The 20,366-nt window shown below is 36.2% G+C and overlaps 1 protein-coding gene across 5 annotated transcripts in view; it reads right to left on the bottom strand.

Annotated features, from left to right (window-relative positions):
* USP34 (ubiquitin specific peptidase 34) overlaps positions 1–20,366 on the bottom strand; it is a 251,930-nt gene that overhangs the window by 142,623 nt on the left and 88,941 nt on the right. For all 5 annotated transcript variants that reach the window (XM_046661136.1, XM_046661132.1, XM_046661134.1 and 2 more), the window contains exons 11-16: positions 6,352–6,477; positions 6,042–6,171; positions 5,346–5,381; positions 4,857–4,987; positions 3,966–4,576; positions 1,009–1,223 (exon numbers count right to left, since the gene is read on the bottom strand). In XM_046661136.1, coding sequence (XP_046517092.1) covers positions 1,009–1,223; positions 3,966–4,576; positions 4,857–4,987; positions 5,346–5,381; positions 6,042–6,171; positions 6,352–6,477 — 1,249 coding nt within the window. The remainder of the gene's footprint in view (positions 1–1,008; positions 1,224–3,965; positions 4,577–4,856; positions 4,988–5,345; positions 5,382–6,041; positions 6,172–6,351; positions 6,478–20,366) is intronic.

Genomic DNA, 20,366 nt, shown 5'->3' with positions numbered 1-20,366 from the left:
ATAATTTTGCTCAATTTCTAACTTTATATAGTAAAAAAATACATACAATACTGAATAAAAGCAAAGTGGGATAAGAACAGAAGAATGGTGAAAATTTAATAAATACGGTATCAAATTCAACTGATCTCAATCTTAACCTATTCACTTCCAAGCAACTGAAATAACACAACAATAAAAAAGTCAAGGTAACTTTATCTAGATTATGTACAAGAAAGGTTTGAAATCACTAAGTTGTTGCCAAGGTCCACAAGTCGTGTCTCCAAGTCTGACCATGGCCTTTTAACATAAATCTAATCCATCAGATTTACTTAGTTTGTAATGCACTGGCATCCAAAAACCCATTTCCTAGGCTAGAAGGTGCTGATGGCACCTAACCAAGCAAGAATTTGAATATAAACCTTTAAATTGCCAACTTTAAATTGTTTTCTCCTCTTAATTTTCCTCCAATTCTTCCTTTTTCTTCTACAACTCTTTAACCTCCTCTGAACTGCATTCTCCCAAGTGTGGTCATGTCCTATTACTTTTTTTAGATGGATTTAGAGTGATTAGAACCACCATATTTTTAATGTTTTCATCACTCCAACTGCCATTTAGCAGTCACGTATGTCTCCTCAATCCTCCCTAGCCACAGACAACCACTAATCGACTTTCTATCTCTACAAATTTGGCTATCCTAGCCATTTTATATAAATGGAATCATACAATATGTATCCTGTGTAATCTCCTACTTTTAGGTCCTAAGATTTCTCTAAAATACAAAGCTATAACTTTTATATGTATTATTATTATATATTTCCTTTCCTAACTAAATATTTCTTGATGGAACTACAGTCTTTATCTTTATGATGGAGTATTCATAATTTCATTCCCTTAGAAAGAAAACTACCATATGAAAGTTATTTGGCAAAAACATTTAAGTATCATAACTGTAGATTCCTTTTAATAATGTAATATAGATTATTCCTGTTTTAAAGAAAGTAAGATCTTTTACTTACTACAGAACCTTACCTTGACTAAGATGTTCATGGTAAATAGATGCTAAATTGGGAAGATGTTGTTGGAGATGAGATGTTAGCTCTGCATGTGAATTAATCTGAACTAGCTCCTCTTCACAACCAGATTCTTCACCATCAAAATCAGCCATGTTTTTTTCTGATTTTGCACTGACCTGGGAGCTACTGCAACTGACATCATCTGCACTTAGCATATCATCGACCATGTGCCTGTAACACAGAGAAGAGCAGAAAGTTAGTAATTACACATTTAAACACACTTTGTGAATCACAAAAATCTCTCTCAAAAACATCTGGCACAAGTTACAATACACTGAAGAACAAAGCTACATTTTTGGGGTTTTTTTTTTTTTTTGCCGAGGAACATTCTCCCTGAGCTAACAGCTGTGGCAGTCTTCCTCTATTTTGTATGTGGGTTGCTGCCACAGCATGCTTGATGCTGTGTAGGTCTGCACCTGAAATCCAAAACCAAGAACCAAGGCTGCCAAAGCAGAGCATGCCAGACTTAACCACTATGCCACAGGGCCAGCTCCTACAATTGTTTTTTAACAATATTAAATATCAAGAACTTTACAAAAACTAAAAAGCCCACAATGTCAAAACTACATAATATACCCACATATTCTCCAGCCCATCAACACACTTCACTAAAATAATTAAAAGAGAATAATTTTAGGGAAGATCAGTAAACTTACTGTTACATAATTACCATACAAAGTCAAATCACAACGTGAAACCTTAAAATTTGTTTACATTTATTCATATAACCTCATGATCAAACGAGGTAGCTACTACGAAAACACTTGAATTTAAGGCTGCAATCTAGATGCAGTTAAAATTAATTGGGAAACTTTTAACTCAATAAACACTTGTTAAGCACTCACTTCTAAAATGTACTATATTGGGTGCTCTAAAAATGTAAAGACAGGGGCTGGCCCAGTGGCGCAGTGGTTAAGTGTGCACGTTCCACTTCTCAGTGGCCCAGGGTTTGCCAGTTCGGATCCCGGGTGTGGACACGGCACCGCTTGGCACGCCATGCTGTGGTAGGTGTCCCACATATAAAGTAGAGGAAGATGGGCACGGATGTTAGCTCAGGGCCAGTCTTCCTCAGCAAAAAGAGGAGGACTGGCAGTAGTTAGCTCAGGGCTAATCTTCCTCAAAAAGAAAAAAAAAAAAAAGAAAAGAAAAGAAAAAAAGAATGTAAAGACAATAAAAAATAATACAAAGAAAAAAGTTCAGGATTAATTTAGATACTCATAAGTACTACCATACACAGAGAATATGGAAAGGGCTAACATAAAAAATTAAATCATTAAGTCTTACAGGGTAGGGGGTTGGTGTGGATGTGAAGACTAAAGGAGATCTGCAATGTGCCAAACTGAATACATTTCACCTCAGTTTTATGAACTAATAGCTTTGTATTCAATATGAGCTGCTCTATGGAGAACTTGGAATGTGCACACTTATAATGTCACACCGTAAACCAGTGGCTCTAAATCAGAGGTGATTTTGGCCCCCTCTTTTGGGGAGATCCGGCAATGTGTAGAGACACTTTTGGTTATCACAACTTGGGAGATGCTGCTGGCATCAAGGGATACAGACTAGGGATGCTGCTAAACATCCTACAATGCACAGGGAAGCATTCACATAGTTGCAAATTCAAAACACAGAATTATCTGGCCCACAATGTCAGTATTGCCAAAGCTGAGAAACATTACCTTAAATTCATATGGGTTAGTGAGAAGAGTAAAATGAAAAAAGGAAATAAAGTAGCAAAATGCATGGATATGCAGTTCTCCCAAACAACCATATTAAATTCTGAAAGGACTGGCAAGTTGCCAACTCTAAGAAAACTCATCCTGATAAACCACATATTCATATCTCACCATCAACTCAAATATTACTACTTATAATGACAGTAATAATTAACAGCAGCTAACACTTACTGAACTACTATGTGCCAATCATATTAGCCCATGAAATGCTCAGAATAAACCCATGAGATAGGTACTACTGTTCTTATTTGATATATGAGAAAATGGAAAGAAAAATTAAGTACCTTGCTCAATATCAAAACACCATTAAGTTTCAGAATCACTTACTGTTAAATACCATAGGAATACTTCAGAGATAATCAAAAAGTTTTATGATGAGGCTTCATTCCTATTAATACCCTAAAATTAGGATGTGCATAAAATTTCCCTTTTTGTGATCACACTTGAATGGAATTTTCTACAAGCAATCTTATATCTGCTTTTAGGCAATTATTATAAGGAAGTGAAGATCTAGATGTCTGCTGTCCAATATGTAGGCCACTAGCCACATGTGGCCACTGCACATGTAAAAAGCGGCTAGTTTAAATTGAAATGTACTGTAAGTGTAAAATACACACAGAATATTGAACACTTACTATGCAAAAAAGAAATATCTTTTTATATCAATTACATGTGGAGATGATATTTGAGATATTACCACTTTAAATAAAACTTGTAATGAAAATTAATCTCACCTGTTTCATTTTGCTTTTTAAATGTGCCCACTAGAAAATTAAAAACTACATATTTGTGGTATGCATTTATAGTTTACACTATATTCCTACTGGACATGTATCTACAACACACTGGAATTAAATAAATACAGGCTATAATTACTCCCCTAAAGGAAATATAAGCTGTTTATTTATTTATTCTTTTCTGGTGAGGAAGATTGGCCCTGAGCTAACATCTCTTGCCAATGCTTCCTCTCTTTGCTTGAGGGAGATTATTACTAACATCTGTGCCAATCTTCCTGTATTTTATGTGGGATGCCACCACAGTGTGGCTTGACGAGTGGTGCTAGGTCTACACCCAAGATCCAAACCTGCGAACCCTGGGCTGCTGAAGCGGAACTCGTGAACTTAACCATTACACACCAGGCCAGCCCCATATGCTGTTTATTTTTAAGCAGACTTACCCATCATGATGGTGATGGTGGTGATGGTGGTGGTGATGATGCTGTGGACCAATAAACTGCCGACAATTAAATAATTCATTCCCAATAGTCTCCCCAAGAAAGTCCCCAGTGCGTGTAATACAAGATTCCTGAGATGCTTGTGCTATATGAGCAGCATTCATTTCCCCTGAAATATCATTTTCTGGGTCTTCAGAGTGTGAACAGGCATCTAGCATCCGTATTCGATTATCTACTGACGGCAATGACTCAGTGTTAAAAACCAGGTCCTTTCCTGTTCCATTGCTTGTCCCACTTCTTTCTGATGGGCCTTGGGAATCCCCTAAGCAAATGCCTGCTTGACTTTCTAACTTTCTGTTCCGAAGATCTGTACCACAACTGCTTTTAGGAGGATTATGACCATGATCGTCATCTTCGTCTTCTTCTTTAAGGGCTTCAATATCTGCAATGTCTTCTGACTGTACCTCACTGCCAGGGCTCCCAGCTGACTGGCTTGCATGGCTAGAATTCACCTCATTGCTAGATCCATCACTATGCCCACTACTGCTACCAGGACCACTGCTTCCATCTTCAGCACTGTTGGCAGTTTCGTCAGAACTTCCCTGCATGGACTCCTGTATTTAGAAACAAATAGATTTAAATAACTATTTAAACTAGTAAGAAAAAAAATAATTAACACACTGTACTTTTTAAAAGCCTGCCACAGCCATGACATATTCCTTTGATCAACACAAAAGGGAATTAAAAAACTGAAAGAAAACTAAACAACCTCAATAATACTACCTAAAATAGAAGAGAGGCCTGAACTGGGATTATATTCCCAGTTCAAAGGATAAACATGGCAGAAACCTAAAAATGCAAAAACTGTTTTGGGGGGGGGGACTGTTTTCATACCTCTGTGTCTGAAAGTCGCTGTTGCACATGTTTGGTTCTATTAATAAGTTGCTCATCCATTTCAATGTCGCTGCCTCCACTCTGATGGGTATCACTGTTATCACTGCTTTGAGGACTAGCTGCAGGTGACCCTATACAAAACAGATTTTTTGGTTTTCATCTAATTTGCATTAACATGGATGTATCAGAATGACATAATCCTTTGACTCACTGATTTACCAAAGCTTTATGATAAGTAGCCAAAAATATAATCTGAAAATGTTAACACTTGCCAATTATTTCTGAAGAGAATACATATGATTTCAATTAAAAGCCAAGATACTAATGGTTTAAACAAGAAACGTAAAGGGGATAACCAGTTAAGGGTTACATTTCCTGCTCAAACTGAACTTTATGACTCTGATACAAATAATATAAAATCAATTGACTCTAGATGATCATCAAAATAAAACTACAAGTCATCTTGCCATGAGTTCTAAGACAACTTACAAGGTGATGGAGCTGCTCTTCTGAGCTCTTCTTCCTCTGAAGGAAAAGGAAAAAACAGAAAGGAAATATTCTAAGTGACTGATCTTCGGAACAGTACATCAGTTGTTCTTCTTAGATAATCAACAAAAAACAGGTAGAGAAACCTGCAATAACATAACTCCCCAGCACATGCAATAGTAATTGTGGGTGCCTACACAGAAAGGCCTAAGAAAATAGTATAAGATGTCTAGAGACAAAAATCAGGGGTAAAGTTGATAAAACTGTGCAAAGCTATACATGCAGAAGCAGACATAAAAACACCTGAAATGACAGAAACCTTGGAAGTAGAAAACACAGAAAGAGAACTGTATTGTTATGTTCTGTTCCCAAAATTATTTCTAAAATGTTGTTTTCTAACCAAAAGCTCCACAGCTTTTATGAAATAGTTTGGGTTTTTTTTCTTTTTTAAGGGAAAAACATTAATGAGAGAAAATCCAGTAACTAGTGAAACTTTATTACTGTTCTATACTTGAAAGGTAAACTCAATAAATGAGCTAGTTCCATTTATTAATACTTTCACAAACACTATAAGTCCCATCTCAAATTTAGTTTGAAATTAAGATTGACCTAAAACTACTTAGCAGAAACGACTTACTCCAAACTTCAGTTATAAAATCTGGACAACTTACTCCAAAAAATATCTTACACTTTACTAACCTTTCTTATTTCCAATGGGAAGATTAGTATTTAATAACGATGCAAAAGAACTCTGTTTAGATAGCTGAGCCTTGGCTGCTAGTGCATTATTCCATAACGCTTTAATTAACATCGATGCCAAGTACAATGTCTTAAGAAAAAAAAGAGAGAGAGTTTGAAATTAGAGGGTTTAGGCAAAACGGTAACAAATTTAATATCCTTTTGCCTAACTAAAATGCCAACAGTAATAAACTACAATTTAAATTAGCTGAATCACAAATAAATGTTCACATTACAAAATAAAACCATGATTATGCTTTGCATGTATTACCTGCTCAGTATGAACACTTGGCTCAAGAGCTGAGACCAGATTAAGAAGATGTCTAAGTGGTACTGGGTCCAAATTCTTGATGAGTGAAGGAAATAAATCATGTATATATCGACTACAATGTTTCAACTAGAAAATAAAGGTAGAGACAAGAGTGAAAAGTAATCGTATTACATAACAAACATGATACCAAAAAATTTATCTAGTTTTAAGAGCTAAGAAGGTATGTTTTTTAGTATGTTGGTAAAGTATTAATTACCAAATATCACAAATGGCAGTAAATAAAACTATGGGGAAAAAAATGCTACTTAAGTAGAAATTTATCTTATCCAAACAAACCACAAACTTAATCTTCTGACCATCAGAGAGAAGCCCACAAAAAGTAGAGTTTCTGGAATCCAAGTATAAAGAGGATTCCAATTAACTTTAGGTACATATCATTAATATTAAAAAAAATAGTAAATTAAAATGTAGACAAACATAAATAAAATAATAAATTACAATTAGGAGAGAAAATCAAACTATATTAAGTACATTATGTTTCTTATATTAAATGGTTATCAAGTATTTTACATAACATGTTCCTTTTACTAAAGTACACAACAGAAATTCACTTATAATAAAGGTCTACATAATAATAAACCATGAGATAGAAAGTCTCCTTTGTTATCCCTGACAAAATTATGTCAATATAAGGGAAAGTATAATATTTACAAAGATATGATGAGTACTAAATATTACAATGTCATATAAAATAAATGTCTTTCATAACCAAAAAGCTGCTAACTGCTAAATTAAGATTCAGAAACAAATATAACTAAGCCAGTAATTGCCAACTGGAGGGTTCTGAAAGTAAAAAGCTGACATAGCTTACTTGCATTCAATACATAAAACACCTATAAAAAAATGAAGGTTTCTCTATTCAAAAACATGGAGTTTCATATTTTTCAGGTGTAAATCATATAAACTCTTTTTTTTTTCTTTTTCTCCCCAAATCCCCCCAGTACATAGTTCTCTATTTTAGTTGTGGGTCCTTCTAGTTGTGGCATGTGAGATGCCACCTGAGGGTGGCCTGATGAGCAGTGCCATGTCCATGCCCAGGATCCGAACTGGCAAGACCCTGGGCCACCAAAGCGGAGCACACAAACTTAACCACTCGGCCAACACGGTTCGCCCCTGAAATCTCTTCTATGTGTTCCCTATCAAGGTAAATATACACAACCTAATTTTGAAACAAAAGGCAAAATAAAAGTAATAAAACAACACTGGAGGAAGTCATCTATGACAAGGTGACTTCTTATCAACTACACTATGTACTTTAACACGACCATTTAATTGAAACATACTAATTATATGTTAAGTAAACAATGCAGGGAGATGATGTCAGCATCATGGTGGATTAAGTTCTTCCCTTTGTCTCCCCCCTCTAAATTACAACAAGACAGACATTCATTAACCAGAAGAGGGTTCCCTACGTAGCACAACAGAATGCCTGAGAGATCCACACAGCTATACATCTGAAAGTGGGTGGGCTGGATCCCTGGGAAGCAGTGGAACTAGGTGAATGGACCCCCTCTCCCTCCCCAGCAGCAGCTATCCAGGTAGTGGGTCCCCATACAGCAGGTGGTATGACTTCTAAGAAGAGGCGGGGGCAGCCCAGCCTGCATGCAAACACTTTCATAGTAACAGCCCAGTCCCTGGGACTCACTGTGCCGCAGTAGCCCTACCCATGGGAATGATCACCACTGAATGGGAGCAGCTCAGCACCCTCAAAGGAGCCCCACCTAGCATGCGCAACACCTCAGCTGAATCGCCCAACAGTGCAGAGCCAGCCAACGCACAAAAGGAAGTACCCTTCCTGCCAAGCACAGCGGTCCTGCCTGCATGTATGTGCATGACCTGCCAAGCAACTGTGGTCAGAACACACAAATGCCAAGCAGCCCTATCAGTACAACTTGCAGCAGACAGGGTGGGATCAGAAAACACAGATCTGGCTGCCCCCAACACTCCGTGGTGGCAGGTGGAATCCACAATCTGATACTACCACAAATGTGCCAGCAAAGGATTAGTTCAAACACCATGAAAAACTATAGTAAAACTTCAGAGCACAAGTAAAACGACAAGTCTCCAGAAACCAATCCTGAACTCACAGAAATTTACAATCTAAATGACAGAGAATTCAAAATAGTTGTCATAAAGAAACTCAACAAGTCACAAAAAAACAGAAAGACAGTTCAAGGAAAGTAGGAATAAAATTAAGGAGCAGAAGAAATACTTCACCAAAGAACTTGAAGTTCTAAAAAGAAAACAAATTCCAGAGCTGAAGAACACAATTAAGGTGATAAAAAAGAACCTAGAAACCATAAAAAATACAGCTGACCTTATATAGGAGAGAATTAGTGGATCAAAGGATAGAAACAGAGAAATGCTTCAAGTGGAAGAGGAAACAGAAGATTTTTAAAAAATGAAGGAACTCTTCGAGAAATATGTGATTCAATTAGGAAAAGCAACATAGACATCATAGGTATTCCAGAGGGAGAAAGGAGTAGAAAGCTTGTTCAAAGAAATAACAGCTGAAAAGTTCCCAAACCTGGGAAAGAAACTGGACTTACAAATACATGAAGCTAATAAAACTGCTAATTACATCAATGCAAAATGACCTTCTGAAAGGCATATAATATTAAAACTGGCAAAAATCACTGAGCAAGAAAAAATATTAAGGGCAGCAAAGCAGAAGAAAATAACCAACAAAGGAACCCCTATATCAAGCTTTCAGAGGATTTCTCAACAGAAATCTCAGAGGCTAGGAGAGAACTGAATGATATGTTCAAAATACTGAAAGACAAAGACTTTCAGCCAAGAATACTCCAGCCAGTGAAACTACCCTTCAGATAAGACAGAGAAATAAAAACTTTCCCAGATAAAAAGCTGACGGAGTCATCACCACTAAGCCTGCCTTACAAGAAAGGTTCAAAGGAGCCCCCTCCCATCAAAAAACCTTGAGCAAGAAGAAAAATAGACAGAGTCAGAAAATTGTTGCCTTATAACAGAATAGGCTGGTAAACACAATTATAATATAAAAGATACTGGGAAGCATCAAACAAATTAAAAATACTTCAATTTAGTCACAAACACAACACAAAAAAGAATAATTGTTGACAACAATAATTCATAAAGGGAAGAGGAAAAGGGATGGAACTCATCTATGAGATCTTTTATACAAACTGCATGGTAATCAATAAACAAAAAATGAGAGCAAAGGCACAAATCATAAAGAGAAAACCATCACAGAAAACCATCAAACTGAAATGGCAATCAGAAATACAAGGGAAAAGAAACAATGGAAATATAGAACAACAGGAAGACAAGAGATAAAATGGCAGTATTAAGCTCTCATACATCAATAACCACTCAAAAATAAATGGACTGAATTCTCCAATCAAAAGACACAGAGCGGCTGGAGGGATTAAAAAACAAGAACAAACAACGTGTTGCCTCCAGCAAACACATCTCAGCTCCAAAAACAAAGGCTCGGAGTGAAGGGATGGAAGACAATACTGCAAGCAAATGGCAAGCAAAAGAAAGGAAGCTTTGGGGCTGGCCCCGTGGGTGAGTGGTTAAGTTCATGTGCTCTGCTTGGGTGGCCCAGGATTTCACTGGTTTGGATTCTGGATGCAGACATGGCACCACTTGTTAAGCCATGCTGAGGCAGCATCCCACATGCCACAACTAGAAGGAGCCAGAACTAAAAGAATACACAACTATGTACTGGGGGCTTTGGGAAGAAAAAGGAAAAGTAAAATCTTTAAAAAAAAAAAAAAAAAAAGAAGGAAGCTTTGCCATACTAGTATCAAAGTAGACTTCAAGATAAAAAAATACAAAGACAAAGAGGGGCAGTATATAATGACAGAAGGGACATTCCACCAAGATGACATAACACTTATCAATATACATGCACCTAACACAAGAGCACCAAAGTACATAAAGCAACTATTAACAGACCTAAAGGAAGAAATTGACAGCAACACAATAATAGTCGGGGACCTCAACACCACACTTACATCAATGGATAGATCATCCAGACAGAAAGGCAACGAGGAAATATTAGCCTTAAATGAAATAACAGACCAGATTGACTTTGAATATATAGAAAACATTCCATCCCAAAACACCAGAATACACATTCTTCTCAAGTACACATGGAACATTCTCAAAGACAGACCATATATTGGGAAACAAGGCAAGCCTCAATAAATTTAAGATGACTGAAATCATATCAAGCATCTTTTCCAACCATAATGCTATGAAACTAGAAATCAACTACAAAGAAAAAGCTAGGAAAGTAACAAATACGGGGAGACTAAACAACATGCTACTGAACAACCATGGGATCAATCAAGAAATCAAAAAATATCTAGAGACAAATGGAAATGAAAACACAACATACCAACTCTTACGGGAGTCAGCAAAAGCAGTACCAAGAGGGAAGATTATACCAATACAAGCCTATCTCAACAAGCAAGAAAAACATAAAATAAGTAATCTTAAACTACACCTAACAGAACAAGAAAAAGAACACAAACAAAGCCCAAAGTAAGCAGAAGGAGGGAAATAAAAATTAGAGCACAAATGAATGAAATAGACACTGAAAAACAACAAAACGGGTCAAAGAAACTAAAACCTGGTTCTTTGAAAAGATAAAACAAAATTGACAAACCCTTAGCCAGACTAAAAAAAAAAGAGAGAAGGCTCAAATGAATCAAATTAAAAGAGAGAGATTACAAGGGATACCACATAAATACAAAGGATTGAAAGAAAATAATATGAAAAAATATGTCAATAAATTGGACAACCTAGAAGAAATGGACAAATTCCTGGACTCACACAACCTCTCCAATCTGAACCAAGAAGAAATAGAGAATCTGAATAGACCAATCACAAGTAAAAAAATTGAAATAGTAATCAAAAGTTTCCCAAAAGAACACAGAATTCCAGGACCACATGGCTTCTCTGGAGAATTCTACCAAACATTCAAAGAACATTTAATACCCATCCTTTCCAAACTATTCCAAAAGTTGAAGAAGACAGAACACTTCCTAACTCATTCTATGAAGGCAACATTACCCTGATACAAAAACCAGACAAGGACAACACAAAGAAGGAAAATTACAAGCCAATGTCACTGATGAACACAAAGGCAAAAGTCAACAAAATATTAGCAAATCGAATACGGCAATACATTAAAAGGATCACACACCATGATCAGATGGGATTTATAACAAGAATGCAGGGATGGTTCAAAATCTGCAAATCAATCAATATGATATAAACCACACTAACAAAATGAGGAATAAAAATTACACGATTGGGGCTGGCCCTGTGGTGCTGTGGTTAAGGTCATGCACTGCGCTTCAGCAGCCCAAGGGTAGCAGGTTCAAATGCTGGGTGTGGACCCACTCATTCAGCCATGCTGTGGCAGCATCCCAAATACAAAATAGAGGAAGACTGGCACAGATGTTACCTCAGGGACAATCTTCCTCTAGGCAACAGATGTAAGCTCAGTGCCAATCTTCCTCACACACACACACACACACACACACACACATCACATGATCATCTCAATATCTCAATAGACGCAGAGAAAGCATTTGACAAGATCCAACATCCATTTATGATAAAAACTCTCCATAAAATGGGCATAAAAGGACAGCATCTCAACATAATAAAGGCTATATATGACAAACCCACAGCCAATATCATACTTAACAGTGAAAAACGGAAAGCCATCCCTCTGAAAACAGGAACAAGAAAATGGTGCCCACTCTCACCACTCCTATTCAACATAGTACCGGAGGTTTTGGCGAGAGCAATTAGGCAAGAAAACAAAATAAAAGGTATCCAGATTGGAAAGGAAGAAGTAATACTCTCACTGTTTGTGGATGAGATGATTCTACATGTAGAAAACCCTAAAGAATCCACCAGAAAGCTATTAGAAATAACAACTACAGCAAAGCTGAAGGGTACAAAATCAACTTACAAAAATCGGTTGCATTTCTACACACTAGGAACAAACCAGCAGGAAAAGAACTCAAGAAACAAGCCCATTTACATTTGCAACAAAAAGAATAAAATATCTAGGAATAAATTTAACCAAGGAGGTGAAAGACCTAGACACTGAAAGCTATAAGACATTACTAAAAGAAACTGAAGAAGACATAAAGAAATGGAAAGATATTTCATGCTTATGGATTGGAAGAATAAACATAGTTAAAATGTCCACATCACCCAAACCAATCTACAGATTCAATCCAATCCCAGTCAGAATCCCAAGGACATTCTTCACAGAATGAGAACAAAGAATCCTAAAATTTACATGAAACAACAAAAGACCCCAAACAGCGAAAGCAATCCTGAGAAAAAAGAACAAAGTTGAAGGCATCACAATCCCTGACCTCAAAATATACTACAAAGCTATAGTAATCTAAACAGCATGGTACTGGCACAAAAACACGCACACACACATATCAGTGGATTAGAACTTAAAGCCCAGAAATAAAACCACACATCTATGGACAGTTAATTTTCCAAAAAGGAGCCAAGAACATACAATTGAGAAAGGAAAGTCTCTTCAACAAATGTTGCTGGGAAAACTGGACAGCCATATGCAGAAGAATGAAAGTAGACCATTACCTTACACCATAGACAAAAATTAATGCAAAACGGATGAAAGACTTCACATAAGACCTGAAACCATAAAATTCCTAGAAGAAAATAAAGGCAGTACACTCTTTACATTGGTCTTAGTAGCATCTTTTCAAATGCCATGACTGCTCAGGCAAGGGAAACAGAAGAAAAAAAAAAAACAAATGGGACTAGAACAGACTAAAGAGCTTCTGCAAGGCAAAGGAAACCAGGAACAAAGCAAAACGACAACCCACCAACTGGGAAAAAATATTTGCAAATCACGTATCTCACAGGGGGTTAATTTCCAAAATATATAAAAAACATATACAACTCAATGACAAAAAGACAACCCAATCAAAAAATGGGCAGAGGATATGAACAGACATTTTCCCAAAGAAGATATACAGATAGCCAAGAGGCACAGGAAAAGATGTTCAGGGACCAGCCCCATGGCCAACTTGTTAAGTTCATGCACTCCACTTTGGCAGCCCAGGGTTTCACTGGTTCAGATCCTGGGTACGGATGTGTCACCGCTCATCAGGCCATGCTGGGGCAGTGTCCCACATGCCACAACTGGAAGGACCCAGAACTTTAAAAAAAAAAAAAAAAAAGCAACTATGTACTGGGGGCATTTGGAGAGAAAAAGTAGAAAAAAAAGATTAGCAACAGTTGTTTGCACAGGCACCAATCTTCAAAGAAAGATGTTCGATATCACTAGTTATTAGGGAAATGCAAATCAAAACTAGAATGAGATATTACCTTACACCTGCAAGAATGGCTATAATCATGAAGATAAAAAAAATAATAAATGCTGGAGAGGCTGTGGGAAAAGGGAACCCTCATACACTGCTGGTAGGGTGGGAAGGCAAACTGGTGCAGCCACTATGTAAAATAGTTTGGAGACTTCTCAAAACACTAAAAATAGAAATACCATATGATCCAGCTATCCCACTACTGGGTATTTATTCAAACAACATGCAACCAACAATACAGAGAGATTTATGCACCCCTATGTTCATTGCAGCATTATTCACAATAGCCAAGACAGGGAAGCAACCCAAGTGCCCATGAACTGATGAATTGATAAAGAAGATGTGGTATAGATACACAATGGAATACTACTCAGACATTAAAAAAGACAAAATCCTCCCATTTGCAACAACATGGGCAGATCTTGAAAGTATTACATTCAGCAAAATTAGCCTGACAGAGAAAGATAAAGACCATATCATTTCACTCATATGTGGTACATAAATAAACACATGGATAAAGAGAACAGATTAGTGATTAGCACAAGGGAAGGGTGTGGGAGGGTGGACAAAAGGGGTAAGGGGGCACATATGTATAGTGACTGATAAAAACTAGACTATTAGTGGTGAGCATGATACAAAGAAACTGATGTATAATAATGTACACCTGAAATTGCACAATGTTATAAACCAATATGACCTCAATGACATAATTTAAAACAAAAACAAACAAAACAACAATGCAGTACTTCCAGACCAAAAACATGATTTAATTTTAGGGAGAAGTGAATCATCAATTCTAAGTTCACCACTTTTATAGCTCTTATTTAAGAATGTTAATTTTAGTATAGTATTAATTAACATTATACTTGGACTGCACTAACAGGTTATACTTGCTTTTTACTTTATAGCTACTTGCCAAGAAGTAAATACTAGATTGTACTTTTCCTTCAAATTAAAATGTGAATAAAACATAGTATGTGATGAATTTGACTTGCTCCCAATTTAATCATTAATAAAATGGGATTTCCATAATAGACAATTTAAATAAACACCTTACTGGTTATCTTTAAGTGACAAGACCCTTTGGAAATAATCATGTAATCCTATAACTAAGGCAAGAAGACATATTAGGTTCTTTTAGAGGTGTACATTACAAGAGCAAATTCATAGACTATAGAAAGGAAATATTAAGATTGCATGGGTGTGAAGTTGGTTCACAGACTCTTCTCTTCACTAGTTATTGAAAAGAAAAGTGAGAAAAAGAACATCAGGGAAGATGGCAGAGAAAAAATGCCAGCAATCCATCTCTGCACCTAGACAGCAACTGTACTGGCAGAAACTGTCTCATGTAACTATTCTGAAACCCTGGAATCAGTGTGAACTCTTGCAGTCTGGCACTTCCAAGGAAAAGCCTGGCCAGTAAATTGTGATTAATATTGGACAATTTCAGCCTTCAATGTTACAGCAATACCCATTCCTTACTCCACAACCCACTGGCAGGCAGCCATGGGGAGTGCAATATGCGATTCTGGTGCAGCTTGCTGGACCAGGGTGGGCAATAACGATCTTGTCCTCCAAATAACAAATTTCTGTGTTCTGACTGCAAATTTCTATATCTAATTGGTGAGATGCAGGTACAGAGGCTGGCTGCCATCCTTTCAACTCAAATCAGCTAGAATGACTACGAGGGGATTTAAAGGAGACACAGCAGTTGTTTTTTTGGACATTCAGTAACAACTATGTATGTGGGGGAGTTTAGAAAGGCATTGCATATTCCCAGGCTCAGAAAACACCTAGGAAGACCATAAGCTTTCACATTAGGCTGATCTCTAGCACAGAAACTCTGTACAACAATGAAAAAAACAGTAAACTCTGAGGAAGGAGGAGAATCTCATTTCCAGAGTTACCACACTAGAAAATTCAAATGTCCAGTTTTCAAACAAAAAACAATACAACATATATATTTTTTTTAAAAAAGGAAAATACATCTCATTCAAATGAATAAAATTCAAGAGAAATGTTCTCAAGGAAGCCCACCCGTCAGACTTAGTAGACAAAGATCTTAAAACATCTACCTCAAAGATGTTCAAAGACCTAAAGGAAAAGAAGGACAAAGATAGAAAATCAATGCCTGAACAAAATGAGAATATCATAAGATAGAAATTGAAAAAAAGGAGCCATTAAAAATTCAGAACTAGGGGTCAGCCCAGTGACATAGTGGTTAAGTCCACGTGCTGTGCTTTGGAGGCCTGAGGTTCGTGGGTTAGCATCCCAGGTGCGGACCTACACACCCCTCATCAGACCACGCTGTGGCAGCATTCCTCATACAAAACAGAAGAAGACTGGCACAGACATTAGCTCAAGGACAATCTTCCTCAAGCAAAAAAAAAATACAGAGGAAGCTTGGCAACAAATGTTAGCTCAGGACCAATCTTCCTCATCAAAAAAAATTAATAATAATTCAGATGGTGAAAAGTAAAATAACTGAAATTAAAAATACGCTAGAGGGATTCAAAAGTAGATCTGAGCAAGCAGAAGAATCAGCAAACTTGAAAACAGGATTGGCAAAACTGTCCTTAAAAATGAGGGAGAAATTAATACATTCCCAGATAGATAAAAGCTGAAGGAGATTACAACCAGACCTGCCCTACAAGAAATGCTAAAGATTATTTCAGAATGAAATAAAAAGAAGCTAGACAATAGTGAAATAATTTCTGACAAAGGTAAACACATAGGCAACTAAAAGCTAGTATCATAGTTTCATTTGTAAATCCACTTTGTATTTTTAGCATGATTTAAAAGACAAATGCAAAAAAATTATTAATCTACATAATTGGGCACATAATGTATAGTTGCAATCTGTGATATCACTAACAAAAATAAGAGGGATGAAGGTGTATAGAAGCAGAGTTTTTGTACAATATTGAAGTTAAGTTGGCATAAATTCAAATTAGATTGTTAGAACTTCAAGATGTTAAACCTAATTCTCATGTTAAACACAAAATAGCTACAGAATATACACAAAAGGAAACGAGAAGGGAATCAAAACATTTCATTACCAAAAAATCAAGTAGACAAAAAAGAAGGCGGAATGGAGGAAATGATGGACTCTATACAGAAAACGATGGACTCTCTATATAAGACACTAAAAGACATATAGAAAACAAACAGAAAAATGGCAGAAGTAAATCCCTCTTTGAGTAATTACTTCAAATATAAACGGTTTAAACTCTCCAATCAAAAGACAGAGATTGCCAGAATGGATTTAAAAGACATGATATTACTATATCCTGTCTGTAAGAGACTCACTTTATATCCAAAGAAACAAAAGGCTAAAAGTGAAAGGATGGAAAAAGATATTCCAAGCAAATAATAAGCAAAGGAGAGCTGGGGTGACTATACTAAAAGCAAATTAGATTTTAAATTTTAAAAAGGTTACTAGAAAAAACAGAATTATCACATGATCCTACAATCTCATTCCTGGGAATAGATCCAAAAGAATTACAAGTGGGATATATAAGAGATATTTACATACTCATATTCACTAAACCATTATTCACAACAGCCAAGAGGTCAAAGCAGCACAAATGTCCAACGACAAATGAATGTATAAATACAATGTGGCATGTATCTACAACAGAATGTAATTCAGCCTTAAAGAAAAGGAAATTCTACCACATGATACAACATGGGTGAACCTTAAAGACATTATGCTGAAATAAGCCAGTCACAAAAGGACAAATACTATATAATTCTACTAATATGAAATATGTAGAGAGTAATCAAAATAATGGAAACAGCAGAATTGTGGCTACCAGGAGCTGTAAGGAAGGAGAACTGGGGAGCTGTTGTTCAATGGCTATAGACTTTGAGTTTGGGATGATAAAACCACTCTAGAGATCTGTAACACAAGAATATAAATAGAGTCAATACTGTTGGAACTGAAAAATGCTTCAGAGGGTAAATTTTACATGTTTTTTTTCCTATCAAGGTTAAAAGCGTTTTTTTGAAGTTAACAAAGAGTGATATCATTTATTAATAGAAGTTTCTATACAGCAAGAAGATATAATAATTACAAATATCATGAAACAAAAATTCACAGAATTGAAAGGAGAAATAGGAAGTTCTATGATACAGTTGTAGATGTCAATACCCCACTTTCAATAATGGACAGAAGAGCTAGACATAAGAAAAGTAAGGAAACAGAAAACTCGTACGCAGCACAGTAAACCAATTAGCCCTAACAGACATATATAGAACGCTCCACACAACAACAGCAGAAAACACATTCTTCTCAAGTACACATGAGACATGCTGTAGGATAGACCACATGTTAGGCCATGAAACAAGTCTCAATAGGTTTTAAAAAATAAATATCATACAAAGTACTTCCTTTAGCCATAACAGGATGATGTTAAAAATCAATACTAGAAGGAAAATGGGAAATTTCACAAATAAGTGGAAGTTAATACATTCTTAAACAACCAGTGGGGTCAGGGCCGGCCCGGTGGCACAGTGGCTAAGTGTGCACCTTCCGCTTCGGTGGTGTGGGGTTCACTGGTTCGGATACCAGGTGCAGATATGGCACTGCTTGGCAAGCCATGCTGTGGCAGGCATCCCACATATAAAGTGGAGGAAGATGGGCACAGATGTTAGCTCAGGGCCAGTATTCCTCCACAAAAAGAGGAGGATTGGCAGTAGATGTTAGCTCAGGGCTAATCTTTCTCAAAAATAAATAAATAAATAAATAAACCAATGGGTGAAAGGGGAAATTAGAAAATATTTGGAGAGGAATTGAAATTGAAAATACCACAAACCAAAACATATGCAGAAAAATCAATTAACACAGGAAAAATTACTAAATGCAAATTTAAAAAGAAGAAAAATCTCAAATCAACAACCTAACTTTACAAATTAATGAATTAGAAAAAGAATAAACTAAATCCAAAGCTAGGAAAAGAATGGAAATAATCGAGATTAGAACACAGATAAATAAAATACACATTAGAAAAACCGAGAAAATTAACGTAACCAATAGCTGGTTCTCCTAAAAGATTAAAAAACTAACAAACTTTTAGCTGGACTGAATAAAAAAAGAAAGAGAGAGAGACAAGATGTAAATAGCTAAAAATAGCTGGGGTGGGATATTACTAACAAAGTTACAGAGACAGTACGAGAGTACTATGAACAACTGAACATCAAAAAAATTAACTTACAAGATATGAAAAAATTCCTTGCAAACTACCTAAACTGACTCAAGAAGAAAACGAAAATGTCAACGAACCTATAACAAGAGACTGATTCGGTAATCAAAAACCTCCCAACAAAGGAAAGTACTAAAATACAAGGCTTGTGAACTCTACCAAACATTTAAAGAAAAATTAACACAGATCCTTCTTAAAGCTTAAATCCTTTTCTCCTCTTTTTCAAAAAATTGAAGGAAATACCTCTTAACTCATTCTATGAGGTCAGCACTACTCTAATACCAAACTCTTCATAAGAACAGAAAATTACAAAGCATTCTCTCTTACAAATGACACAAATCAAATCCAACAGCATCCTAAAAGAACTCCTCACTATGACCAACTGATTTATCCCAACAGTGCAAGGGTGGTTCAGTAAGAAAATCAATTACTGTAATACATCATATTAATAAAATGAAGGGAAAAATCCATATGATCATCTCAATTGATGCAGAAATGGCATTTGACAAAATCCAACACTCTTTCACAATAAAAACTATCAGGACACTAAGTAAAGGGAAAATTCCTCAACATGATAAAGGGTATTTATGAAAATCCCACAGCTAACACCATACTCAATGGTCAATGACTGAAAGATTTTCCCCTAGGACCAGGAACAAGACAAGGATACTCATGTTCACCATCACTACTCAACATGACTGAAATTCTGGCCAGAGCTATTAGCAACCCTTCGCCCCCCCAAAAAGAAAGAATTAAAATGCATCCAAATTGGAAAGATGTAAAACAATTCAAAAATGACATGATCATCTACGTAGAAAAACCTGTCTACAGAAAGCTACTAGAGCTAAAAAGCAAATTCACAAGTTACAGGGTACAAGATCAACAAGCAAAATTCAGCTGTGTTTCTATATACCAGCAGTGAATTACCCAACAAAGAATTTAAGATAGCAACTCCCTTTCCAATAGCATACGAAAGAGTAAGACTTCGGAATTAATTTAACAAAGGAGGTGAAAGACAAACATAATGCCAAAACTAGAAGGACCTGCAACTAAGATATACAACTATGTACCAGCAGGGATTTGGGGAGATAAAGCAGGAAAAAAAAAAAAGAAAGAAAGAAAGACAAACACTGAAACTACAAAACATCACTTAAAGAAAATAAAGATTTAAATAAATGGAAAGACATACATGTGCCAGGATAGGAAGATTTAACATTGTTAAGATGTTAATACAACCCAAAGCAATCTACACAATCTCTATCAAAATTCCAAGAGCCTTTTTGCCAGAAGTGGAAAAGCCAGTCCCCAAATCCATATAGAATTGTAAGGAGTTCTGAAAAGCCAAACAATGGTCAAAAAGAAGACTTTGAAACTTACA

This window comes from Equus quagga, chromosome 5, assembly GCF_021613505.1.
Source record: "Equus quagga isolate Etosha38 chromosome 5, UCLA_HA_Equagga_1.0, whole genome shotgun sequence".
NCBI classification, from domain to species: domain Eukaryota; kingdom Metazoa; phylum Chordata; class Mammalia; order Perissodactyla; family Equidae; genus Equus; species Equus quagga.
Note: the sequence above shows the minus strand (reverse complement) of the source record. Positions and strands in the feature narration are given on the sequence as shown.